Source organism: Quercus lobata, chromosome 5 (genome assembly GCF_001633185.2).
Source record: "Quercus lobata isolate SW786 chromosome 5, ValleyOak3.0 Primary Assembly, whole genome shotgun sequence".
Lineage (NCBI taxonomy): Eukaryota > Viridiplantae > Streptophyta > Magnoliopsida > Fagales > Fagaceae > Quercus > Quercus lobata.
The window spans coordinates 17,826,068-17,850,835 of NC_044908.1; the positions used below are offsets into that span (position 1 = coordinate 17,826,068).

Here is a 24,768-nt window from a genome sequence, read left to right on the forward strand (position 1 = left end):
GTTACAATAAAAGAAATGTAATGTCCACAATATTTTCATAAAACTTTTATAACAAATCTTAAGTGACAGATTGTTATTAGTAGAAAAAAAAAATAGTAATATGTTCAAATTAGAACTAATAACAGTTTTCCCCCTAAAATTTTTAATGAAAGTGTTATAAAAATACTATCAACGTAGTACTTCTTTTAAAATAAAGCCAGCAATACAGCTTAGCAATAATTCCTAAGGTGTAGAATTAATTAAGTTTTTGAATTAATATCAAATATATATATCTACATTAAAATTTTTCCTCTTAAAAAGGAAAAAATATAGTATTTATAATTCATTGATTACTTGGAGAATGTAATGTAAACCACTTAAACGATTGCACCCAAATTTTTTCAAAAACAGTTAAAGATCAAATACATGATTCTCATTTTTGGACAACAACTTACCTTGCTAAAGGATTGGATTCCTTAAACATATTCATATTGACTATATCAACTGAATAATTTGATTCCCCCTCGAAATTCTCCCTTTTAATTGATTCAGATGTCAAACATTCCTTTAGTCTCACTACCACCTCACTCATTGGTGGCCTATTACTGGAGGTGGTGGACACACAAGCCATTGCTATTTCAACAGTTTTCCAAGCAGAGTTAACGTTGAAATCTCCACCCAACCTTGGATCAACAATATTTTGAATATCTCCTCTATCAAGCATCATTCTCACCCATTGGCTTATGTGGGTGTTTTCATAGGATCTTTCAATCGCGGGCCGACTTGTGATTATTTCCAAAAGAACAACCCCAAAGCCATAAACATCGCTTTTCTCAGTCAGCCTATATGAAATGGAGTACCTACAAGCAAATGCATGTCATACTTTTTTTTTTTTCCATCTTTTGTTTTAACAAGTTCAATTTTCAAGTCATTCCCATTTATTTTAACCGGAAAAGGGCTTGTATCCCTTTCCATTTAGAAATGGTCACATGCTTGTGGATTTAAATAATACTATTACTGTATTTTACAAAACAATTTTGAAGATGATATGTAAACTAAGTTAGAAAAAGAAAACACTTACTCGGGGTCGAGATATCCAAGGGTGCCAGCAACACTAAGCATTGAGACATGAGTGCCATCAGTTGGGAAAATTTTGGATAGACCAAAATCGGCTAGTTTGGCATTAAAATTTTCATTCAACAAGATATTTGTAGTCTTCACATCTCTATGGATTATAGGTGGTTTACAACCATTGTGTAAATATTCCAATCCTACATTTCACAGTAAAAAATCATTTTTAGAAAAGATGAAGCACTATCAAAAAACGATCAGCAAATAAACTCATTGGCTCATCACTAACCTTGTGCTGCTTCCATTGCTATATTAAGCCTTGCTTCCCAACCCAAGATATTAGTACTCTTACCTGCATCAATAAATAAAATGTGTTAGATTTTCTTGTTGTGTAATTCAATTAAGCTAACTTTGATCATGTGACGATTAAAGTATGTTGCTAATGTTAGATTATGTCTCCCCTAGGGCCAAGCTAGGTTGGGCCATATATTATATTGTACTAGTACTAATATTCGTAGGACATGCCTATATATATGAGCAATGCTACATATACAAAAAATTCACAATAGTTGACTTGACAAGTTTTTATTAGTTCTTATTTGGCTCCACCACTAACACTATTTTTTTACTTGCCACTTACAATCTTCCACATCAACAATATCATTTATTTTTTATTTATTTTTTAATTTTTTTTGGTGTCTATAGAATTTCTCTATGTATATTCCCTCAAATTTTTATTTTTATTTATTTTTTTAATTTCAATGATATACTCTTAATTCCTAAAAATATACTGAAAAAGTGGAATCTTCGGTAGATACTTTTATTATGACCAACCTGAAAGATGTGCTTCTAAGTCTCCGTTGGCCATGTACTCATAGACAAGCCCCATGCTTGTTCCTTCATAGCAATACCCAATGAGGGTGGTTAGGTTTCTATGATGAACTCTCATAAGAAGTTTTACCTGCAATTTAAGAAGCGTAATGTCCATTAATTTAATATTAAAATCTCTATGTGTACATCTATGTGCGCTCAAAATAAATTGAGATATAGTTGCTTGCCTCTGCTTGAAATTGTTGATACCCTTGAACTGATGATAGAGAAAGCACTTTCACTGCTACTTGAGTGTCATCAATGCAGCCTTGGTAAACTTGTCCAGATCCACCCTTGCCAAGAACTGTCTCAAAATTGTTGGTAATTCTTACCAGATCAGCGTATGTAAATTGTCGTTGCATTGAATCTATTGACTCTAACGACTTGGTCTGGATGTTGGATTTTGTTTCTACTATCGTAATTGCAAACATCATTAGCATTATAAGCACATAAGTGAGGAGATTTTATTCTTAATTTAAAATGAATATGCATCTTTTTATATAAAATTTTTAACCTTTATTCTTATATTTCTGATATCTCCAAAGCCCCCACATGACAGCCGCAACAATGAATAAGAGAATGACTGATATTGGAATAACAATATTGTTCTCCTTTTTGCATGATCCAGATCCACAAAGATTTGAATTTTCATCCACACTAGATTAATAAAAAGGATGTCAATGAAATTTTAATTAACACATTGAAATATCTTTCTCTCTCTCACTCTCTCTCTTCAATCTTTTCCAGAAGAGTTCATGTAATATGAAGGAAAATTATGAAAATGAAGTGTTACTATTTTCAACAAAAATCATACCGCAATAATAGTGTACCATTGTTTGATCTTTCTATGAGGTCAGCTGGAACAGAACCAGTAAGCTGATTTCTTTCTAAGTTTCTACAAAAGTAAAGTGAATATAATTTATATCTTTTCTAAAAAATAAATTTGCAGTAACAATCTTAAAATTCAACTTACAGGACCCTCAAGTATTGCAATTGAGAAAGAAATTTTGGTATTGATTCAGTTAGGCTATTGTCCGATAGATCCCTGAAATTGGCAAATTACTTACATTTCACATTGGTTGTCATAAAAATTGTAACCAAATTTGGTATTCATTATCAGATTTTTACATTTTTGTTATGTGCATTGCTAGTACTTACAAATATTGTAACATCATGAGATTTGATATATCAGCAGATATCACTCCAGTCAATCCACTAGCAGACAAGTTCCTAATTCAATTTACATTTCATAAAATATTAATTAAGAGATACTAAAAAACAAAAAGTCCCAATTCATGAAGCACATATCCGAACGAATAAACTTACAAGGATGTTATTCTAGGGGGATTAATGCTATCATAGCTACAATGTAAACCAGCCCATGAGTATGCTTGTGGGAGACACGGATCACCTTCCCAATTTCTTTTTAGTTCGTATGTTGACATGATATTTGTGATGGCATCAACTATAACATTTTCATATGCATCCAAATAAGTAAGTAAAAAAAAGAAAAAGAAAAGGAAGGCACAATATTGACATGTGTAGAAGAAAACATACCATCTTGTTTGTTTGTTCCTGGTTGCGAGAGATTTCTCACTGAATATATCTCAATTGCATTGATGATGGGTGGCAGTGTTGAGCCTTCTGCTTTGAACAGTTCAAAGTTATATATTTGGGCAATCTCCAAGGCCGATTGGCTGCACACCGTGGTTGTGTACAAGTATAATGGAGAAGATATACTCCACCAGTAGTTCCCATTTAGAGTAATGTTTATTGATCTGGATTGATTAAGTTTAAGCTGTTCAACTTCAGCAAAGTGCATGTAGATATAGTATTCGGAAGTTGCACTCTCTGAATCCCAATACATGGCCAAAGGAGCATTTATATTAAACGGTGTGGCGGCTGTACCCATTACAATAGTTGGTGGCTGGTAATAATTGTTACTTTGGGAGTCAATAGTAAGCGTAGTATTTAAACTTGTCCACTCATTATCAAAATAGGGATACCATATGCGATCATAAACGTCGACTGGATACCTAAGAAAACATAAATATTTAGCATAAGTCAGAAACTAATTGTTTATAGATATAATTTGAAATCTTCATATTGGAAAAATCTCAACCCTTCCCAGCCTATGGGAACTTTAAAAACAATTCCAACTTGGGTTAGGTTTTCAGACAATTTTGTGAAACCCAATAAAAATATCGGGTATCATTCAGTTTTTTAAACCCATTTCTCATTGATAAATGATTATAATTTACATAGTTGGGCCGAATAATGCCAATATTCCAGTTTCATCAATACTAAATTTTAAAATGCCAAAATAAATCAAAACAATCAATTTAAACTATGTTCCAAAATCCAAATTAAATTAAACTAACAGTTCACAATACATATTTTTAAAATTGTAAATAGCAAAAATTTGGCGGGCTGCTTGGGTTGAAGTTTAAAAACCCAAGTTTCAAAAAAAAATTTAGAACACAAACCAACTTATCAACCCATGAAAAAGTATTCATTGGTGTTGAGTTGAATGCACACGCTATATTGAATGGTATTCTTCTATATATATATATATATATATATATATATATATAAATTTAGAAAATTAAAGCCAATATATTTACAGTTTCATTAAAATTCTATAACCTAATAATATAAATATATATATATATATATTTATATAAACCTATATAAATTAGAATTATATGACAGTTTGTGAATAAATTGATTAGTGTATCTCGCTAGAATATGTGTAGCAGTTATCCCAACCACTCCCCTCTAGCATTGTACTCCAAGAAAAAAAAAGTGTGACTTAGAGTCCATTTGGGAATAGCTTTTTGCTGAAACTAAAAATGTTTTGAGAAATGATAGGCCCACAAGATTATCACAACATCTTTACAACAAATCTTAAGTGGCAGGTTGTTACTGATTGTTATTGTTGGGACAAAAAAGTAATCTTAGTGTTAGGTTCAAATTTGAACCAATAACAACTAACCACCTATGATTTATTGTGAAAATATTGTAAAAATATTGTGGACAAAGCATCTCTAAATCTTTTTTCTCAAATTTAGATCTTCTAGATTTTCTAGGATATTCTACTAAATAGATTTCTTTAAATCTTAACCATTCTTTAATGATTTAATGGTCTAAATTTTGCTATATCGGCATTCTACTAATAATAATTTTAATTGTTTTGTTTGCAATATTATTTTATTATTTTAAGAGTATTGTTAGTGGAATGCTGACATGGCAGAATCTAAATCCTTAAATAATAAAAGAGTGGTTATGATTTAAGGAAATTTATTGATAGAGTACTCTAGGAAATCTAAAAGATCTGAATCCCAAAAAATAACCTAAATAGTAGCAAAAATAATCTAAATAGCTAGTAAAGCATTTAAGCTAATGCCAAACACAACTTGAAGCTTTAATATTGGAGTTAGGACAACAATGATAGCTTGCGTGTAAATCATAGCCAGTTGTTTTGATATTCCAACATCTTCTTCGAATATCAGATTTTCCTTACAAACTATTGTGAAATTCCACCAAAGATGAAAATTAATTGTCCAAATATTGAATTAATTACTTGGATTAAACTCTTTATAAACTTTAAAAAAAAAAAAAAAAATTTGTAACATATTAATGGGTGCCTTTAGAGTAATTGTCAATAATCTATTTTAGGAATGTTTATATAGCACTTTTATAAAAATTTGAAAAAGTTGCCAAAACATTTTTATTTTTCCTTATAAAAACTTTTCTAAAATAGTTAACTAACAAATACTCTAGGCCTTAGAATATTCCTTAACATTTCACTTTTATTATTGCCAAAAAAAAAAAAAAAAGAAAGAAAAAAGAGTGAATATATATGGTAACAATGTTTTAATGAGATCCCGTGTGTATATCAGTTTATGGTCTTATTTGCAAAAAATCAAATGTATTGAAAAATATAATATGAATTTTGATTTTTCTCTCTTATTTATTTATTTGTCTAAGATGAAATTTGATAATTATTTATTAATAGACATTTACTACGATTATGTTTATATAATCTAGCATTAGCTATTTTCTATGATTCTGTTGTATATGGAAGTATATATTCTACCATTTAAGAAAACATACTGGGATAAGATTATAAGAAATGGCTTAAATGTTGAATAAAATTGAAATTAAATTTAAAAAGTATACTATAATACTGATGTGTATAACAGTAAGGTGTCAAAAGATTATATGGCACACTATTACAAGGCCAACCAAAAGTTAAATGTATTTGGCTTTATATTTATTATAGATTATAGATGAGAATATAATTGTGTGTATTTATGTAGCACAACATAAAAAACTCTATATACTACTTTTGTGTTCGTGTGTTTTAATAAGTAATACTGTTTTTTTTTAATAAAAAAAAAAAAGAATATTTATCCCATATTGGTCATGTGTGTTAAAATTTTAGTCCATATAACCCAGGCTATCACTACAAAGGTCAGACCCTTTGATAGTGGTACTTTGGTTATGTAATATATTATAAGTCTGTTTAAAAAATTCTAAATATTACTTTCATGTTCATGTGTTTTAATATATTCTCGTTTGCTCAAAAATAAAATAAAATAAAATAAAAAATCTAACACAACATTATTTGAAGGTGCAAACAGGGCTTTTACGTCTAGCCCTTATTGAACTTACTATATTTGCATAAACCTTATATGACCAATCAAATTCCTTACCATCCCTTCAATAAAAAATAAAAAAAATTCATTACCACCCCATGTTTGTAACAATTTTATTATTATTTATTTATAGTCAAATTGATAATTAACCTATCATCCCTCATTTTCTTTAAGCACAACTAATAAAAAACGATTATGTAATCATTGCCATTTGTAATGGATTTAATTCTATGTTCAAATTAAATTACAAATCTAAACATGTATTGAGAATCATGTTATTTAAAATTTAAAAATGTCACGACTCTCTGTACGCTGTGAAATTCCAAACCATTACTGCATGTGTTCTTTTTGTTGGTAGCAATGCAAAGGTGCAAGGGAGTTAATCTTAAATAAAGTGACTCACCTGTATACTGTACGGCTTAGTGAACCAAGATCGTAGCGACTGAAGAGTGCCAATGATCCAGAAATTGTTACATACGTCTTATTGTTCAATGGCCTTAGCTCTATTGCTGATATAAATGGCATTCCGAGGCCCGTGTTTACAAGACAGACTTGTAAATAATTTTGCGATGGAACATGTATGAGCTCCTTGATGACACCAACAGATACATTCTCTATTTTGACCGTGTCCCACTTATTTACTCCTAGATGAAGATCAAACTGTGGTAACTTACTTAGTCCATCATAATTTCCATAGAAGAAAGTTCCTCGGATCAAATACTTTGTGCCTGGCATAATATTTATGTTGTAACAGTTCCGGATTCCATGAGGAAAGCTTCTGAGATCCCATGCTTGTTGTTGAAGACCAGCCATATATACAGTTGAAATCCTCTGACTTATACCAGTGTCTATGAATGCGGCATCTGAAATGTAATTTATACCTGTTGTTGCCTCCGAATAGCTTGAATTTTCTGGTGACCCGCAAGATATGCTTATGAAGTCTGAGACAGATAAACAGAATATATAATAATACCTTAGTTAAATGGTTAGCTGAGCAAGGAGAAGATTTGAACTCTAGATGATTCATTTGGAAACACCAAGATATGCTTATGGCATCCGTTTATGATAATAGCTCTTAATAATTATACCAAGATATCAATTGGTTTTTTGGTGTTGATAGAGATTGAATTTCAGATTTTTTAATTGACAACAATAATTTTACCAATTAAGTTAACTGGAATTCACTGTTAATTCAATAGAGAAAAGAAGGGAAAAAAAAGATGAAGACTGCCATACCTGCTTGATCCTGGGCATTAACTAGATGTACAAGAACAAACCCACCAAGAAAAGCAAGGATGAAATTTTTGAAGCTCCCCATCATAAACATCTAACTTTCTTCTCTCTTATTGGGACAATGCCGCAGAAAATTTCTCCACCATCTTATCCTTTATACTGCAGAATAGTTTAATAGCGTACTAAGGTAACTAAGAATAGTTTAATAGCGTACTAAGTAACTAAGTTGTTCTTGTCACAAGAGGGACCTCTCTTTGCAAATTGAAAGTTCATCAAATTGGTTAATTCATTGCAAAAGTACCTGCAAAATATCTGTATTTACTCTGAAGTTTCACCTTAGGCTTAGTCTGGAAATTTGTACTCATACACCGCTTGGAGTGTGTGGAAGTTTTTTCCCTCTCTTTAAGAACAAGTAAAATTCCAACAAGTCATAGTAACCACTTGGAATTTGAATAATGAATTCTGAAAACAATTATTAAATGCAGCTTGGCCACTAACGCTAAAAAGCATTTTGATATTTATAAGAAAGAATACACGTTTCTTACATTTCTTACATAGTATGTTAAAACACTTAAAATATTTCCTTATTAATATCATTTACTTTCTTTTTTCCACATCATCACTACCTTAAATACATATCAAATTATTGTTTAGTTAAATGCTGATGAGCTGTAAAATTCAAACCCCTTTTTTTTTTAATTAGAAATAAAAATCTTTCTTTTGTCCAATCTAATTATATATGTGTTTGAAGTTTATTTCTGCAGATTTGAACCTCAGTCTTACCCCTCGCACCTAATAAAAAACTTATGGAGTAACCATCAGATCAAAAGTGTGCAGTGGACCAAACCACTTTTTTTTTCTTTTTTACTTCTTTTTATGAGAAACTTATAACTTTATTAAGAAGAAGATAAATTTAATACATCATGAGTAATAGCTGACTCAATTAGTGATGGATTTTCCTCTATCCATGTTACATAACTATGAATATTATCTATTTCTTTGGCAAACTTTGCCAGAAGATATGCAGATTTATTGTCTTGACGCTTCACATGAGATACTTGAACAGATCTAAAATCCTGAAATTTGTATGCAATACTAGTTAGAACATTTGAGACAATCGTAGGAGGAGCACATAATCCCAGGAGAGTGTCAGCTACAATCTCGGAATCACTTTCAACTATCACATCCCTTATACTGGTATCCTACGCAAATGACACTCCAATTTCCATAATTTTTGCCTCAATCTCCAGTCGACCCAAAGGTTGAAGAAGTTTCTTGTTCATTGCTACTGCAACCCTTCCTTCATGATCATGGATCACCAACCTGACACCAGACCCACGAATACGACTAAAAACTATGCCATCCACGTTTACCTTGTAATTTGGGGCCATTAGTGATGTCCATGAATCATTCATCTCCATCCTCGGTGAAGCAATAACATGGTTTGCTCCCTAAAATTCAGCAAGCAAAGTCTGAGTTTTCTGCCCCACCACTGTTGCCGATTGATGAACACTCCCATTTTGGACTGCATTCCTATTGAACCACATGCACCAAGCTACCATAAAAATCATCTCCCAAGTGTCATCTCTAGCATGTTGGACAAAAATCAAATACCATACCAGATCTAGAAATTCTTGATAATGGATTCCTTGTATCTCCAAACCGCTTATTTAACAATGAATGATTATGACTTCTAAAACATTATGATGGAGTTTTATGTATGTATGCGGGTGTAAATGTATGCGTAAGTCTAGTGGCGACTCTAAGAATTTTTTTTAGGGTGTTCCTTAATAAAGCATAATTTTTTCCAGTAGCAGTTCCAAGAATTTTTCCTAAATGTATTGTTGTTTAGTTGTTTCATTAATTTGTTTATCTTTTATAAACTATAATTTGTTATATTGTTGTTTCATTAATTATAAAATTATTAATTTTTTTATAGCAAAACTATTAATTACTGTTTAGCCTAACATAATTTAATTTGTTTGTCTAATATAATGTATTAGTTAATTAAATTATTAATTATTTTTTATTAGTTGCTTTCTCCAATTAATTATTGGTTAATTAATATCCCAAACAAATAAAATTAATTAGTTCAACTAATTACTATGGTTGTTTGATACTTGGAATATCACACTATTACTTAACAAAAAAAAGAAAAGTCAATAAATTGTACAACACAAAAATATATAGGCAGTATAGCTTAAGTCCAAGTCTAAAAAATAGTGATTTATTACATATTTTATGATCATTAGTTGAACTAATCAACTAACACATAGCACATAGCCATATTTATTAATTATTAGTTGCACACTTGCACAAGCACTATCACACAGCACATTTGCACTACCTCGGCCCCATGCCCCATCCACCCCCTAATTCAACATACAAGCCCCAATGCCCCCATAGCCCCAATCACAAGACTAGATAGTGATGGAGCCAGAAATTTATTCTAGGAGGGGCAAGGTAAACACAATAAAATTCTTAAGTATTAATAAAAATAATGATTGAAAACATTCTTTATTTGACAAATTAACTATAACTTAATAAAGATGTGTCATCTTTCATGGCATTAAAATCATTTATAATTGATTTTGAACTAAATTCTATAGAAATCACTTATTCAAAAACTCATTGTCCATCTTGTTATGAAACTTACAAGTCTAAAAATAATAATTTAATTTTATTATCCAAGCCACTACTATTAATTAAACAAATAATTTAAAATTTTACTTTTATCAAATTAAATAATAAATTAATTTAAGTGTTAACTAGGCTGCCGTACGAAATAATATGTGGTTGCTTTAGGTTTTTTATTATTTAATTTTTGGTTTGAATTAGATTGTTGCTTAGCTGGAAACCATTAAGTGTTTTTGTGTTGTGCAATGAAGTGTCATCGGTGGTGGTGTCTTGCCTTTTCAAACTTAAAGTACAAATATTTATTGAGTTGTAGACTTGTAGTGTGTTAAGTCCAAAAAAGTGAAAAAACTACTTTACTTTAGAGATGCAGACAACAGAACATAGATAGAGAGAGTGAGAAACTCATACCAGACCAAAGATTGCAACGGAGGTGGAGCTGTGGAGGTGGTGTAAATGTTGAGTGGGGCTAATTTGTTGGTGGCTGTCATGGCGACTTGCTCAGTTGCAGCTGGCGGCCTAAAAACAATTTTTATTTTTTATATTTTTTTATACAAATGATAGTGAGCCTCCTGAAGTGTGGATCTTTGAAGTTTGGGTTGTGTTTTCGTGTATTTATTCGGATTTTGGAGTCCTAATTTATAAGGGATTTGAGTTTTTTTTTTTTCAAAATTGTTTATGGGTTAAAGAATGGCTTGGGTTTTTTTTTTTTTTTTTTGCTTGAAAGTAGGCCAAATAATTTTTTTTAAAATTTATTTGAGAGTGTTCCAAATTTTGATTAAGGGTGTTCCTAATTTTTTTTTTGAAGGGTAAACAAATAAAAAAAATTTAATTATTATATATTAAAAGAAATTTCAGTTCAGGGTGTTCTTGGGAACACCCTGAGTTCAACGTGGCGTCGCCATTGCGTAAGTCTATATTGCGTGTTTATATATTGCTTATAAGGCAATACTTAAAATTTTAGGTGGATGTTTAACAAATTCGAAGCTATGGAGGTAGATGGAAAAACAATCAAGATGCAAATCGTGAGTCGAAACTGGTATCTTTATACTTAATATATAGATATAAAATAAGTAATTGGGGTTGGTTTGCATAATTTTTTTTGCATTAATATTAAAATTTTGAGGTTATGTGGGTGCATTAATATTTTTACAAAATTTTACTCTTTTGCTATTTTGGATGGTGGGGTTGGTTTGAGGGTTCATGAGGGTGATTATCACTTTCAACTCTTATTCTAATATAATATGGTGATTTTAAACATTTATACAATTATATAATTCACTCCACATCTTAGAATAGTGAGTCGTCGTGCAATTGCTCTTTATTTACAAAAAATACCTTAAAATCTACTGAGTTTTTTTACAGAAAATACCTTAAAATATACTAAGTGTTTGCTGGTCGTCTATATCTTTTTGTCATATAGATGACTAATCTTCTTTAGATGTCTTACTTTCTTGGCGTTGAATGCTGTTCTCCTCTTTTCATTTTGATGACCATCTTGGATGTGGTATTCCTTGGACGACCCTTATAGACAAATCATACTTTCATAAATTACCCATCACTTATAATTTGTGAATTTCGAATTTTTCAAGCACGCACACACACACACATATATATTTGAGATAGTTTCAACTTATGGCGTCGACTCCTAATAATAACTCTTTCTTATCAGATCAAGACATCAATCAGTTTTTTATGTAAGCAAAGATTGAATCCCAGATCTCTTATTCAATTATAAGAGACTTTATTAATTGGTCTAACTAGAACTCACAATTTTTTCGAGTATATATATTATGGTAATTGCCAGGGGCATAAAGTAGGAATAAATAGGGCATCAAAAATTGTGAAATACTTGGAGATTGTTATTTTAAATGAAATCTATTGATTGAAGTAAACCTTTATAATTTAGTAGGAAATATACTTCAAATGATTTCAAATTTTCAAGTATATTCATTATTCTTTTCTTGATTAAATATGTTAGGGTTCTAGAGCCTAGTTTTCACAGATTTAATAAACTTTTAAGAAAATAATTAATTAGATTAATTATGATCTTGATTAGAATGATGACCCAATAATTATTTGAAACTGTAATTTCAAAGTAAAAAACCTAGGAGGATTTAACCTAAACAATCCTCAAGGCAATATTTCCATTAATGCTCCATTTGTTTCAATAGAAAACTTTGTGTAAATATAGTTTTCCTTGTTTTTCAGTGTTTGGTAGCATAAAAAAAGATGAGTCAAAGGAAAAATATATTTGGTTAATATAAAAAGAATGACTTATTTTTAGAGATTGTTTTCCATTAAATTTTTTGGGAAAACAACTCTATCTCATAGCAAGCTAAATAAGGGAAGTTAGGAAGTAATTTTTCAACTCATTTAAAGTTGCTACCAAACATTAGAAAATGAGATAGTTTTATAGAAAATATTTCTTGGAAAATGACTCATTTTCTAGAAAACATAATTGTTAAAACAAACAGAGCGTAAGAATCAAAGTTTATACAATAGACTCGACTATAAATTTACTGCTACCTCTCATGTAATACATACTGGTGTGACCACACATAGGTCCAAATCGATCCACAGACTCTTCTATCTTGGACTGTTGCACACAAAGTCTCTTGTTTGTGACTTTGAGATCTCCACTCAAAAGTTTTAGATCAACAATTATGGTTAACTAATTTCACATAAACTTCTCTATTTGTGACTCCAAGAAATCCACTTGAAAGTTTTGACTAGCAACTATTGTAGATGGGATTTCTCTATGGCTTCATACAGATTTGCACTATATATGGCAGAAATAACACAGTGTTGAACTTTCTCTATGTGCTCTTGAAATCTCACGGGTTGAATAGATAGAGGCTTAGATTTATTTTGAAAGTCTCTAGTATAGTGAGATTAGAGTAAATTGGTTATACAAACCCTAGCTGCACAAGTGGTGATTTCTCTCTCTGAAAAGTCTTTATAGGGATATGTAAAGTCCATATTTTTAGGTTGGCAACCATGAACGAATTGTAGCCTTTAGTACTTAATTTATGTCTAGAGTTTAGTTTAGAAATATTCAAAAACAAGACGAAATGAAGTTCTGCACAACCGAAGACTCAAGAAAGTAGGAAAAGATAAGTGCAAAAATAGTCTCACTTATCTCGATTGATCGAGATGCACATCTCGACTGATCGAGATTCGTGCAGATCTGAATTCTCATTTTATTTCTCAACCATTAGATCTAGGATTTGGATGGATCTTAACGATATTTAAATACAAACCATAGAGCATGTTTTTATATATTCAAGAGGGAGTGTTTTGTACACAAGTCTAGAGTTTTCCAAACACTTTTGAAGTTATAGTTGGAGACCTTGCGTAAACAACAGATTTGGCTTTAGAGGAAAGTTGTGATCAAATCAACCACAATTGATGGTCTAAACCTTTGAGTGGAGTTTCAAATTACAAATAAGAGTGTTTGTGTGCAATAGTTTCACAATAGAAGAGTTCGCAGATTCGGAGTTGTGTGTGGTTATGTGAGTAACTAGTACACGAGGTATCTGTAGATTTAGGGTTAAGTCTATTGTTTCCATTATATTAGTGAAATGTTGCCTTGAGGATTGTTTACATTAAATCCTCCCTAGGTTGTTTACTTTGAAACCACAATTTCAAAAGTTTTCTTGGGTTATCATTTTTTATGTTTATGTGGATTGTGTTTATCTAATGTTTGTTGAATTCAGATCTAATTTCATAATTAATCACTTTAATTAATTGGCTAGAAATCTGATTGAATCTGACTCTACTTGGATCTAAAACGCTAACAGGAAAGTTTATATATGATGTCCTTTAAATTGCATAACAAACTAATCACAAATCGGGCTTGAAACGAGAAAGTTATAGTATTTTTCATGTTTTAGATTTTTGATAATATCGCAATCTTGATCGATCGAACTAGATGTTGAGCTTGAAATCGAAAATCTAATTCGGTCTAGCCAGCAGTCAAACTGATAGAGACTTTGTTTTCTTGCTTTGAACTTGATTCTTTCTTGATCTGAACTCGGGTCTTTGTCTTGGACAATAAAATACATCTTTAACCCACCTAAGACACACCAAAAACACTATCAATTGATTACATTTATTGCATTTGCCAACTGCAAAAATATGGACTCTACAAAATGCATTTTCTTTTCTATGAAGTTAGAAACACCACTGTTGTAAGTACTAAAACTGTTATTTCTAAGGTAAAGTTCCTAAATCTAATGCTTTAATGATATTGGTTTCAATTGTGTGGTTTTATTTATTTATTTATTTTTGGTTCTAAAATTGATATTCACTTTTTTAGGTCTTATTATTCTAAGAAAAAAAAATAGTTCTTATTAATTCAATAAAAATAATCACTTCAGAATTATATAAAACAAGGATGCCTACAGATAGTGAAACACAAGTACATCATTAGATTTTATGTAACAACATTTGTGAAGGCGATACAAATAGATGATTAATTTAGCATAAGTATGTTAATATCAAAAATATTATCTTTACCAGTGAATTGGATTCTACAACAGCTTAAAAAAACAGGAACGGTTAAAGAAAGAAAAAGGGACCAGTTCCAGCATTTTTCCGATTCTTAACCAATTTTCACTGGTTTTTTTTTTTTTTTTGGCTGGTTTTTCCAGTTTTATCAAATCGGTTCCGTGTCCAATTTACAATTCAACCAATTGAACTTGCCGATCAGTCCGATTTTTGAAACAACGGATTCTAAAAAATACATTACTACCTTTATAATAAAAAATAATCGTGGTTATTTAGTATTGAAGTGATTATTATATGATCATTACATCAACAACTGTAAAGACATACATGAATAAGTAATTCTTTCAGTTGGAATATATTAAGTTTCCGTTGGGTAGAGATTATTTTCGCAAATTTATTTTACTATTTAGCTTATTTTTACTACTATTTATAGATCATGCTGCACTTTTTGTACTATTTATGAATCTCATTGTACTATTTCAGTTAACTTTTTCCTTTATTTACAGTACTTTTAGCAAAAAAATTTTAGTTTCAACAAAATAAACGAATCCCAAATAGATTCTAAATATATGTATTTAGACAACGGAACGTAGGCTATTTTATTTATGTTTTAATGATACTAGCAAAATATCATTGTCTTCACAAACTCTTCCAACTTTTTTTTTTTAACAAACTCTTCAAACCTATATGTCAAATTGAATATTTGACATGTGGCAAATTGAAGAAAAAGGTTAGTAAAGTTCAGAAAAATAAATTATTTATAATAATTTAAATTTTTTAATAAGTATTTCGTGGACCAAAAAGGAGATCATTTTATTGGTTAGTTTAATAAGTTTAAAGAAATGAATATTGAGTCATTGTAGCTGTCAAATATAGTGCTTGACCTAAATTAGACAACAGGTATATTACTATCACACAATTCGGCATTTCTCTAAACTAAGTAAAAATATGTTTTTTAGTTATTCTTTGTCAATACACAACAAACCACATGACCTGTTTCGAACCTTTTTTTTCAAGGGTTACTAAAATTTGTCTAAATAAAGTAGGACTATTACTAGATTTATTAAGGACCTTCAAAATAATTAACACAACCCTTGAAATAAATATATAAAAAAGTAGTTAGTTTTGTCGCTAAAATGTAAATCCTCTTGTTTAGCAAAAAAAAAAAATGTAAATCCTCTTTAAATTCACAACCCCTAATGAAAATTCCCAACACAATTTTCAACCCTTGAAAAAATTTCAAAAAGATATTTTAAAAAACAAAAGAATATGCTATACGATAGCCTGAAGCTAAAAATCACGCTCTCTCTCAACTCTCAATCTCTTCCCTCAAAAAAAAAAAAAAAAAAAAAAAAAAAAAAAAAAATTCTCGTCTCTCATGTATCACAAGCTCTCTCTCTCTCTGATATCATTTTCCCCCAAATACAAATCTAAGCTCGACAATCGTGGAAATCACATAGCATTCAATCTCAAGTTCGTGATTTCTTCGTCTGTGTCTCTTTGTCTCTCTCAATCTAAGCTCGGTGTTCTCTTCGTGACTTTGTCTCTGTCGGTCACGATGTGTTTTCTTCGTCTCTCAATCGCATTGATAAGAATTGGTATTGCCTAATCACAAACCCTAATTGCTTCTTTGAATTTTTGTGTTTCTTTGTTTTCTCCCACTTTCTCGTCGATTTTCACCGCATTTCTTTGATTTTCCTTTCGCACATTTCTCAGAAAACTCAAAAAATCGAAGGTCTCCTCTCATCTCGACTCCAACACCGCTGATTCCCCTAGTTTGAAAAACAAAAGAAGGGTAAAAGAGCAAAAATCGTGTTCAAATTCAACCGCTAGTCCACGTTTTGGTATGTATGAAGTTAGAATAATGTGTCGTTAAGATTGGCTTCTAAAGGTACTATTGCTGCACTTACAGGTGTGCCTAATTAATTTTTGTTTGTTTGTTTTTTTATTATATTTTAGAATAGAGAATTATTTCAAGATTTGGCTCCATTGTTGTGGAATTCTTTTGGTACTATTGTTGCACTGTTACAGGTATGCTCTTTATAATTGTCAAATTATTCTCATTGGTTTTATGGCCATGTTCTTTTCTTTGAATGGTTATGCAATTTAGCTGTTGTATGCTGTAATTATAAACTCCTGTCTGCCTTTGGTTTCATTTTTCAGAACAAGGAATTATTTCAAGATTTGGCTCATGCATGTACAACTTCAAAAAGATTCTGTAACGCATCTAGATTTTGAACTCTTAATTCTTAAAGAATGATTAGTTAAAACTTAGGATAGAAAAATGCGCAGATCTTAAGTATGTTTCTCCTTAAGGCTATTTATGCAAACAGGGAAATCTGAAGAGAGAATTTTATTACTGTTCATTATGTCCCCAGCTAGTTGCACCCCAAATAGGAGTTCATTTGCATTCCAAATTTCAACCTTCATTAAGTTTTTTTTCCATATAATTTCAAATCTAAATAGTAGAATAAATAATTTGGGACCGTGCCTTAGGAAGTGAATGTCCCAAATTCAACTCCCTGCTGGGGCTATTCCTACCAGATTTTCCTGGGTTTATATATATAGTTGGGGGCATTTTTTGCATTCCCTGGATTGGTCTTACCCCGTGTAAAAACCAAATTCAACATTTCTGTTCTTCCCACATTCTAATCCCCCTAGATTCATTCTAGGTTGATGTAAAAAAGTATCAGCTCTGTTATGCTTTGTCTTTTATTTCTTTCAATAGATTTGTTTTCTGTAGTCTCCCTTTTTTTTTTTTTTTTTACTAAAAGGCTTTTTCTATTCTGCCCTTCTCCCTAAGTTCTAGTTATGTCAACTAGAAAAAATCATATGTTAGAAAGGACTTTATGGGGTTGATTTGATAGTTAATCAATTATAATGGCACTTCCTGGTTTCAAGCCCATTGGATGCCTGTGTGACTGACCAATAATATAAATAGTTAATCCTAGATACATTCTGTAGCCAAATTTTTTAATACCCATGTGTTTTGCAGCTTGCCAATTTGGAAGTTTGGTTTCAGCGGCCAAAAGACATTGTTCCGAAATTGGTATCTGGAGTCCTTGTTTTCTTATCAAGGATTGGTATGAGGAAGTGCATTACCATTAAAAGTTCATCATTTTTGTTCCTGCTGTCAGGGGAATGAAAATCTTATTCTTGTTCGTGATGCTCTTGAGTATGGGGACTGCTGAAAAGACTCTGCGAGTCGCTACTGGATTTACCTACGAATGATCTGTGTTTCATTTTATTATATTATGAAAATTTCAGTTTATTTTTCTCATTTTTGTAACATTCAGTTTTGGCCCTATCCTTCTGCACAGCTAGATCCTAAATTTATGAAAGAAAATGGACTAAAGTATGTGACTTTTTCAACTGCTGATGGAGCACTGGAGGCAGCTCCTGCGGTGAGAAATGAATTCTTTCTCTATGATTTGCATATTTCTTTGTTTCTTTTTGCTATTTTCGTTTTCCTCTATTTAGAACTGAATTGTTGCTGTCCATTGAGATAGTTGATCTAGTCCCTTGTCATATAATAGCACAATGCATGTTGTTCTTGGGGAAGAGGCTTACAATTTCTTTTGATCCAGAATATTGATCACCCTGCTAGTCAGTTTATTTGTTATTAACATATTCTTAATATTCTTTTCCCCTTTAAAGAAGATTTTTTATTTTGGTTATCTAATTATTTATATTCTCTACTGTTTTACCAGAATAATGGTTGATGAGATCATCGGTTGGCAGGTAGTTTATTTCTTCTTTGTTTTGTATCGACTTTATGTAGTACTGTTTTCTTGTTGCTACCTGCCTACTACTGGTGTAATGTTGATGATACCACTGCCAGTAACTGTGTTGCTTGTCTGGATTATGGATTGCTTGAGACTTTGTTAAAGTAAAATGGTGTGAATAGGTTCATCAGGTGAATGTAATCTTTGTCTGGATAATGGATGATTTTGGGGCTTTGCTGTCTTGACTGTATCACTAGGGCATTGTGTTTCTTGTTTGCATCCTTGAATCAAGAATGTTTGGTTGGTTTTTATTTTAAGAAGCAAGGTATCACAAGTATGTGCTTTTATGGTTCTTGTCCCTCTCAGGTTTCCAAATGCACTTGGGGTTTTATGTATCCAATTTATGGTCACGGGGAACTACCACAGGCTTTTTGCCGTCGTGCTGCTGTCAAAGGTTGCATTCATGTAAGTTCTAGTCAAGGGATTCACAGTTTAGTTTCCTAAGAGCATCATCTTTTGATAATTCCTTACCATTTTTACATCTTGCTGAATACTTGTTAATGTCTTGTGCATTTTGTTTATGAGGAAATAGGTATATGCATGTTCATACTTGTCTAATCTTATTTCAAATGTACTTAACTGTTTGTATTATGCATTTTATAAGAGAGAACTTGACCTATTTGCATGATGCCTTTAAGAATTGGGAGTGAGTCAATTATTATAAGAGAGAACTTGTCTAATCTTCTTGTTCTTGTCAATATGGACTTTATTGTATGACAATTTTTCAATCAAACACCTCAACCGTTTAACAAGTGCATGATTAATTGGTTTGTCCATTTCCTTGCAGTTCTTAATGCAAGGGAAATTTGGTGGCTATGCATGAGTCTTTGAGAAGTACCAGGAAAAGGCAGAGTCCATTATATGAGACCCTTTAGACATTAGTACATCAGGTTGTTTTGCATTGAAATAGAATAATATTAAGATTAGGATTTTGATCATACATGGTTCTTGTACTGATTCATTTCTTTTTTTTTTTTTTTTTTTCTCCTTTATCTAGATAAAATACTAAGTTCCTTTATGTTAATATGAAGATGTCTACATAAACTTCAAGAATGTAGAATTTAGTAACTTGGAGGGTCATGTAGGCCGTTGAAATTTTGGTTTCAAGGGTTACGAAGTCCGTAGAAATTTCAACTTCGAGGGAATTTGTTTCAAAGGTCATCAAGGGTCAGTTAAACCCTCAAAATAATATCTTTTGAGGGCTTTTAATACTTTTTTCAAGGGTTTTGACCCTCAAAAAAATCAACTTTGTTGTTATAGAACTACATGTTCTAAAAGTTTATAACTAAAACTGTGAAATGCAGGGGCCAAAGTAGTTAAATGTTTGCCAAATGGCCAATAACTTGGTAATTCTCTTCATTTAACCCTCAACATCATCAAACCATTGTATTTATGTCAAAGTTTTATTTCATTTCTAAAGAAGAAAATACAATACTCAATATTTACGCAAAACATTTAATTATATTTCTAATTATATATAGTATTTCTTTTCTATTAAAGAAAAAATGATAGTGTTTTTTAATGAAGAAATATTAATTTACTTTTAGATTTTTAATGAGTTACATGCATTCAATTCTAGTTTCCAAGTATTAATTTTCTATCAACTATGCACTAATTAATATAAAAATGGAATTAATATATTATCAGATTTTTTCTTTTTATATTTTATTTTTTTTGCTTACAATGCCACTTGGTAGAACCTTAGACCACTATCTGTGGTGCATATATATGTATGGGACAAGATTAAATGCATGTATAAATTTTTGTTGATGTTACAACACTCAATATTTTTTATTATTGCCAATGGCTTATAACTTAATTGATTGACACTTTTTTGTGTGTTAACAAAAGTATTCATGGTTAAAATCCGTCCACCAACAATTATTCAATTACCAAAAAATTAAAATTTTTATTAGTTTAATACATTCAAAATCGCATGGTTGAATCACACATTTTCATTGTCATGAACATGTATGCCAATTTCGTGGTAATCTTATCTTATTCACTATTTGATTAGATATTTTCAATTAAAATAGTTATTAATCTCTGATCATCTTATTATTTTGCAAATATGGAGAATATAAAAAATATATATAATATTTGATGTCAATTTAGATTTTTTAACTCATTTTGTGAAATATAATATATAGTTGATGATGCGTAACATAATTCAAAATTAATCTTAAACATTAATACACATAATGGGTATTATACATAAAGTCATAAACCATAAAAATAATTTCTTAATGAAATTTTCAAAACAAACAGATAGTGTACTTGTATTGCGGATCTGCTAGTTATGGACAATAATTAGGCATAATTCATTCAATTTGACTTCGCCAGAGTTTTAAGATTGTGACTTCTCTTTGAGCAATAGCTTCTATCACAAAAGGAAATACTTTCATTCCATCAAAATGATCTCTATCCAATTAGTGCCCGCAATAAATAGATGTCAGTTGGAAAAATCTATCATCCTTCGATGCAATACAGAAAGCCAAGTACATCCCGTATGATTTTAAAAATGAATTGGAAAATACTAGAGTTACTACCATTTTTTTCTAAAACATTTTTACAACCTAAGGTGATTGTTGGAAATATATATGAGACTAATTAAGAGAACCAATAGAGTAAAATCAAGAGATTAGAGGAAACTTATCGATGATAGAGAGAGCCGAGGCGTGGAACTCAATCCACTGTCCTAAGAAGTGATTTTGCCCCACTGGAAGCAATTTATCGTTGGTGTAGAAATGGCTTTGGCGATCACCCTCTAGGATTCAATGACAAGCTAAGGTTATGTGCACTCACAAACCAAAGCTTTGAACTCGTATTAATGTTCACAGAAGTTGAAGAGTAAGACACAAAATTAGGAATTTGATTGCTATTTCATATGTATTAAGACACATCCTTACCTCTGTTTTTATAAAAGTATAAAAAGGTTGACTTAACACATCTTTATAAATTTGTTGTGATAAATGTCCCCCTAAAATTTCTCTTTTTAAACTTTCTTTTCGCAACTACATAATTAAAGGTTGATTGCTATGTATTTGGGATTGTGTTGAGGCAAAGGAAAGAGAATGTTTTAAGATGAAAATAAGGAATAAATGAGAGAAATTGGTGGACCAGATGGTCTGATGACAGGAGAAAGTATACTATGTTTCGGTAATACCAATTTAGTATTTGTTTTTGCATTTCCTACCCAATAAATGAGTGACACCTATTTCAAAAAAACCATATTAGACTACTTCAATAAATAATTAATTTATCTTCCCGATAGTATAGAAGATTGTGATTAATTTATTATAGTAGTCTGATGTGGTTTTTTGAAACATGTGTCACTCATTTATTGGATAGGAAATACCAAAACATATGCTGAGTTGGTATTACTGAAACATGGTATACTTTCTCTTGATGACAGAGGGGAGAGTTTAATTCTCACCTACCACCCTCATGTGAAGTCAACTTAGGTCTTAAATGACCCAACTGTTAATCCTTTATTTATTTTTCCTAATTTTAATTTGAAACTTTTCCAACAATCTATGCAAAACTGCCACATTTTGATACTTGTTTTCTCATATTAGTTTGTAGGCAAACTTTGTTTTATATATAAACTTAATAGATCAAAATTACAAAAATGAAACTTAAATAACTAAAATGACAAAAGGAATAGTTTGTATTTTTACTTTTCTTATTTATTAGACAATAATGAATCAATGGCATGGGAATCTACAACCAGTTTCACAAAAATAACATTCATAATTGCTAAAATAGTAGTTTGTGATTCGTATATAGTTACAGTGATGTTAGTGGAGAGTGGAGACGTGTGAAATTAATGCAGTATAAATCAAAATTGGTTATCTCAAAAAGATGTTAAATTTTTTGTGTTTGTGGCATTTTAAATTATTTTAGCTACAAACTTTTAACCAAATGAATGGAAGGTCAACTTGGTCATAGATGTGAGGACAAAGTTTGCTTACAAACTAGCTTTAAGGCTATGACTACAAACTCCCAATAAAAAATTAAAACGTCTATATATTTTAAAATTTTGACTATTGTATTACATGTTCTTTATGTTCTTAATATACACATCAAATTTTGTTCAAATTGGATATTATATATTATTCAATGCATAAACTTATTTTTATGCATAGTTTAAGACTACAAAAATTTAAACATTTAATTGATGAAAAAATTATTGATTTTTTATCTTCATAAAATTTTTCAAGCATGAATAATATAATAAGAAAATGAGGTTTAATAGTGGATTGTCATAATTTACATCTAATAAAAATATTATATAGGAGAGTTTATAGTCATTGCCTAAAAACTAGTTATAGGCAAACTTTGTTTTGTTTTGTTTCCTCTTTTTTATTTTATTTTATTTATTTATTTATTTTAAAGTATACTCTCTCTCTGCACCGTTGATTGAGTGGATAATGTTATAATTATAAATCTTGCTACCAAAGCCTTCGTGAAGGCCAAAGGATCGGAGATCCAACAGAAAGGTTCCAACACAGCTCCAATAACAAGGAAAATTATTAGATACTCCCAAAATACCATAAATGCGTACTCTTCCCTCTCACATAAATAGTGGATTCCACCATGAATTTAATTAGTAAGACCCACCATTCATGTGAAAGGAGGGAGTACGTATTTATTATGGTACTCTGGGAGTAAATAATAATTTCCCCAATAACAGTACTTATCAGCGGCTAGTAAAATAGTTGTAGTAAAAATACAGATTGAATCACTAACAGTAACATGGATGGAGCCAAACAAGTGATCAGTAAATTTGAAGGTTTAACTTTAAGCATGGCAGTGGTGAGCTTTGCACCTTTGTCCTGAAAATTGAAGTGACCAATTTTTGAATATTTGTAGTGATAATTTGAAACATTGGTTTCATGTTATGATAAGTTTACTATAATATTACAAAAAAAAAAAAAAAAAAAAAAACAGTAATTTATCTTATTAAAAAGATGAATCGACCAATATGATAAATCTAGCACAATATTACAAACATATAGCCTATTAGAGCATTCCCATCAAAGGTTCTAAAAAATTTAGCATTTAACATTTCAAAAACCAATTTTATAATATATAACACATCACTTTACAATATCACTTACATCAAAACTTCTGTTTTTTTTTTAACACTTCATTTAAATATTCTTTTCTTATTATTTTTATTCGTTTTTTATTCTTCCTCTCTCTCCCTATCTCTCTCTTTCTCAACCCATTGTCGCCACCAGCAAACCCACTAAGCAAAAAACACACACATAGCAAACCCACATCCCAATCCACCATTGCCAATCAAACCACCAAAAAACACACACACACACACACACACACACACACACACACACACACAAAAGAAACCCACAAAACTCCAAAACCACAACCACAATAGCCAATCAACCACCACCATCAATCACCCACCCCCACCACCATGGCAACCCTCCACCACCACCATGAACTTGACCCACAACGAAAATATATGGCAACAACAGCAAAACCGCCACAATAACCCTCCGCTGCCGTTCTATTGCTTAACCCACCACGACAACCCTTCAACCCAGATTCAACTCACAACATCAAACCCATCATGACAAACCTCCACAAAAGCCATGAGAACCCGTCACGCTGAACCATCACGCCAAACCAAAACCCAGTAGATTGGTGACCAAAACCCACAAGAACCCAGTAGATTGTTGACCCAAAACTACAGTCATCGGACCATCGCCGCCACCACCCACAACCATTGGACCATCAGACCATGACCCATGACCTGCAACCCAAAATCAAAATCACAGTTATCGGACCCATGATCTATGTCCATCGAACCACAACCCACGACGGCCCACAATCGCCGAACCACAATCATCAGTGGACCACAATCGCCGAACCACAGAGAGAGAAGAGAAAAGAAAGAAGTGAGAGAGGAAAGAGAAAGACAGAAATGAGAAAGAGCCATTGAGGGTGAATAAAAAAAAAAAAAAATTACAGTCCAGCTATAGTAGAATATCAAA

At 31.1% G+C, this 24,768-nt stretch overlaps 1 protein-coding gene and 1 long non-coding RNA gene across 4 annotated transcripts; one reads left to right on the forward strand and one right to left on the reverse strand.

The window, feature by feature from the left end:
* Positions 1 to 430: 430 nt before the first annotated feature.
* Positions 431 to 7,899, reverse strand: LOC115992867 (probable LRR receptor-like serine/threonine-protein kinase At1g05700). Its single transcript, XM_031117100.1, has 13 exons — positions 7,818 to 7,899; positions 6,985 to 7,522; positions 3,478 to 3,956; positions 3,247 to 3,385; positions 3,079 to 3,150; positions 2,894 to 2,965; positions 2,735 to 2,815; positions 2,435 to 2,577; positions 2,109 to 2,332; positions 1,885 to 2,011; positions 1,340 to 1,402; positions 1,061 to 1,250; positions 431 to 839 (listed from the first exon to the last, which is right to left on the reverse strand). The coding sequence occupies exons 1-13, from the start codon at positions 7,897 to 7,899 to the stop codon at positions 431 to 433; spliced, it is 2,619 nt and encodes an 872-aa protein (XP_030972960.1).
* Positions 7,900 to 16,191: 8,292 nt separating this feature from the next.
* Positions 16,192 to 19,882, forward strand: LOC115992869. 3 transcript variants are annotated; one of them, XR_004092704.1, is made up of 8 exons: positions 16,192 to 16,558; positions 16,677 to 16,804; positions 16,920 to 16,991; positions 17,124 to 17,178; positions 17,956 to 18,364; positions 18,671 to 18,701; positions 19,052 to 19,150; positions 19,533 to 19,635. It is a non-coding gene; the product is annotated as an uncharacterized LOC115992869 (long non-coding RNA). The 3 variants fall into 3 exon arrangements; XR_004092703.1 differs by lacking the exon at positions 17,124 to 17,178 and adding an exon at positions 19,743 to 19,882 and having other exon boundaries at positions 16,196 to 16,558; XR_004092705.1 differs by lacking the exons at positions 17,124 to 17,178; positions 18,671 to 18,701 and having other exon boundaries at positions 16,195 to 16,558.
* The last annotated feature ends 4,886 nt before the right edge of the window (positions 19,883 to 24,768 follow it).